The 1,251-nt window shown below is 45.3% G+C and overlaps 1 protein-coding gene across 1 annotated transcript in view; it reads right to left on the reverse strand.

Annotated features, from left to right (window-relative positions):
* MAL2 (mal, T cell differentiation protein 2) overlaps nucleotides 1–991 on the reverse strand; it is a 20,136-nt gene extending 19,145 nt beyond the window's left edge. The window contains exon 1 of the mRNA XM_013006611.2: nucleotides 827–991. Coding sequence (XP_012862065.2) covers nucleotides 827–925 — 99 coding nt within the window. The 5' untranslated portion in view covers nucleotides 926–991. The remainder of the gene's footprint in view (nucleotides 1–826) is intronic.
* Nucleotides 992–1,251: the final 260 nt, after the last annotated feature.

Raw genomic sequence — 1,251 nt, forward strand, 5'->3', positions numbered from 1 at the left:
GGCCTTGATTTAAGCGTGTAAAACCCAAGTGTTCTCAGGTCAGAATAGCAGTCCTTTGTGCCCATCACGGAGGTGCTCTTCACGATACACTAGAATTCATGCGCTGTTAGACTATGCTGAAATAGTCACAGAGAATGCATAGCCTCACATAGGAAGGAGAGACCCCACACCTTATCCTGGAAATGGAAAGGGAGTTGATCCATTGAGTGATCTCCTTATTTCAAAAGATGTGTCGAACAAACATTCTTGAGTAGATACAAACTTAAAGAATGTAATCTATCTCTGTGTACATAGTAATTGTTGAGATGGTGTGTTTCAGCACAATACCAATGCTCATTAAAATAACTAAAAAGGAAACGTTCTCTCTCCACACTTATCAATTCCTGTTCCATGGTCACAAATAGAAATCTCTCTTCTAAGGAGCTGAGAGGAGAAGCGAGCCTTACTTGTTTTCTGAAGAGCATATGTGCATGTTACATGTCTGGTGCTGCAACTAAAAGAAAATTTCAAGATACACGTTATAACATTCATCACTCAATGGCATCTGTTCAACCGTTTAATAACTGTAATGCAATGCAATTGCCGTAGAAAACAAAACAGTCTTTGAGTAAAGGTCATCTAATGCATAAAGGAGTAGCTCAGCTCCATCCGCGTGTGCGCTTCACAAACCGGGAAGCCACAGGGCACCACACCAGGCCCTGTGGTCTGACCTCTCTCCCACTCGACGCACCCCATAAATTGGAACATGCAGTCAGGCATTTCAGAGCAGGGTAGGTGCAAGTTGCCCACGTATTTCTGAAGCAGACTTAAAATAAAAATCCCTTACCAGGAAGTTCCAGTTGACATCAATCTGAGTCACCATGCCAGACAGGAACATGACCAGGAAGAGGAGGGAGCAGAAAAACGCTGTCACAGACACAAACATGACCCATCCTTGTAGCAGAGGGAGAGGCAGGTTGGAGGAGGCCACCAAAATCCAGACAAGTCCTCCAAACACCTGAGAGAAGCGAGACAGAAGTGATGGGTTTGTTTAAAACGTTTGTGCAAAAGCATGCAACGTGCATGTATCATCCACAGTGCAATAGCATGCAACGTGCATGTATCATCCACAGCGCCTCCAGTCTCTCCCCAGATCTCTGCACGTGGTCGGGCACCCTCACCCATCATTTTCCATTTCATCCTCTTTCCTCAGGTGCAACGCCTCTCCCGTTCAGAGCCATGACCTGATTCCATGCCTGCCTCCAAGTAGAT

This window comes from Echinops telfairi, unplaced genomic scaffold (genome assembly GCF_000313985.2).
Source record: "Echinops telfairi isolate 266 unplaced genomic scaffold, ASM31398v2 ScPeMD7_1;HRSCAF=3_0, whole genome shotgun sequence".
NCBI lineage: Eukaryota > Metazoa > Chordata > Mammalia > Afrosoricida > Tenrecidae > Echinops > Echinops telfairi.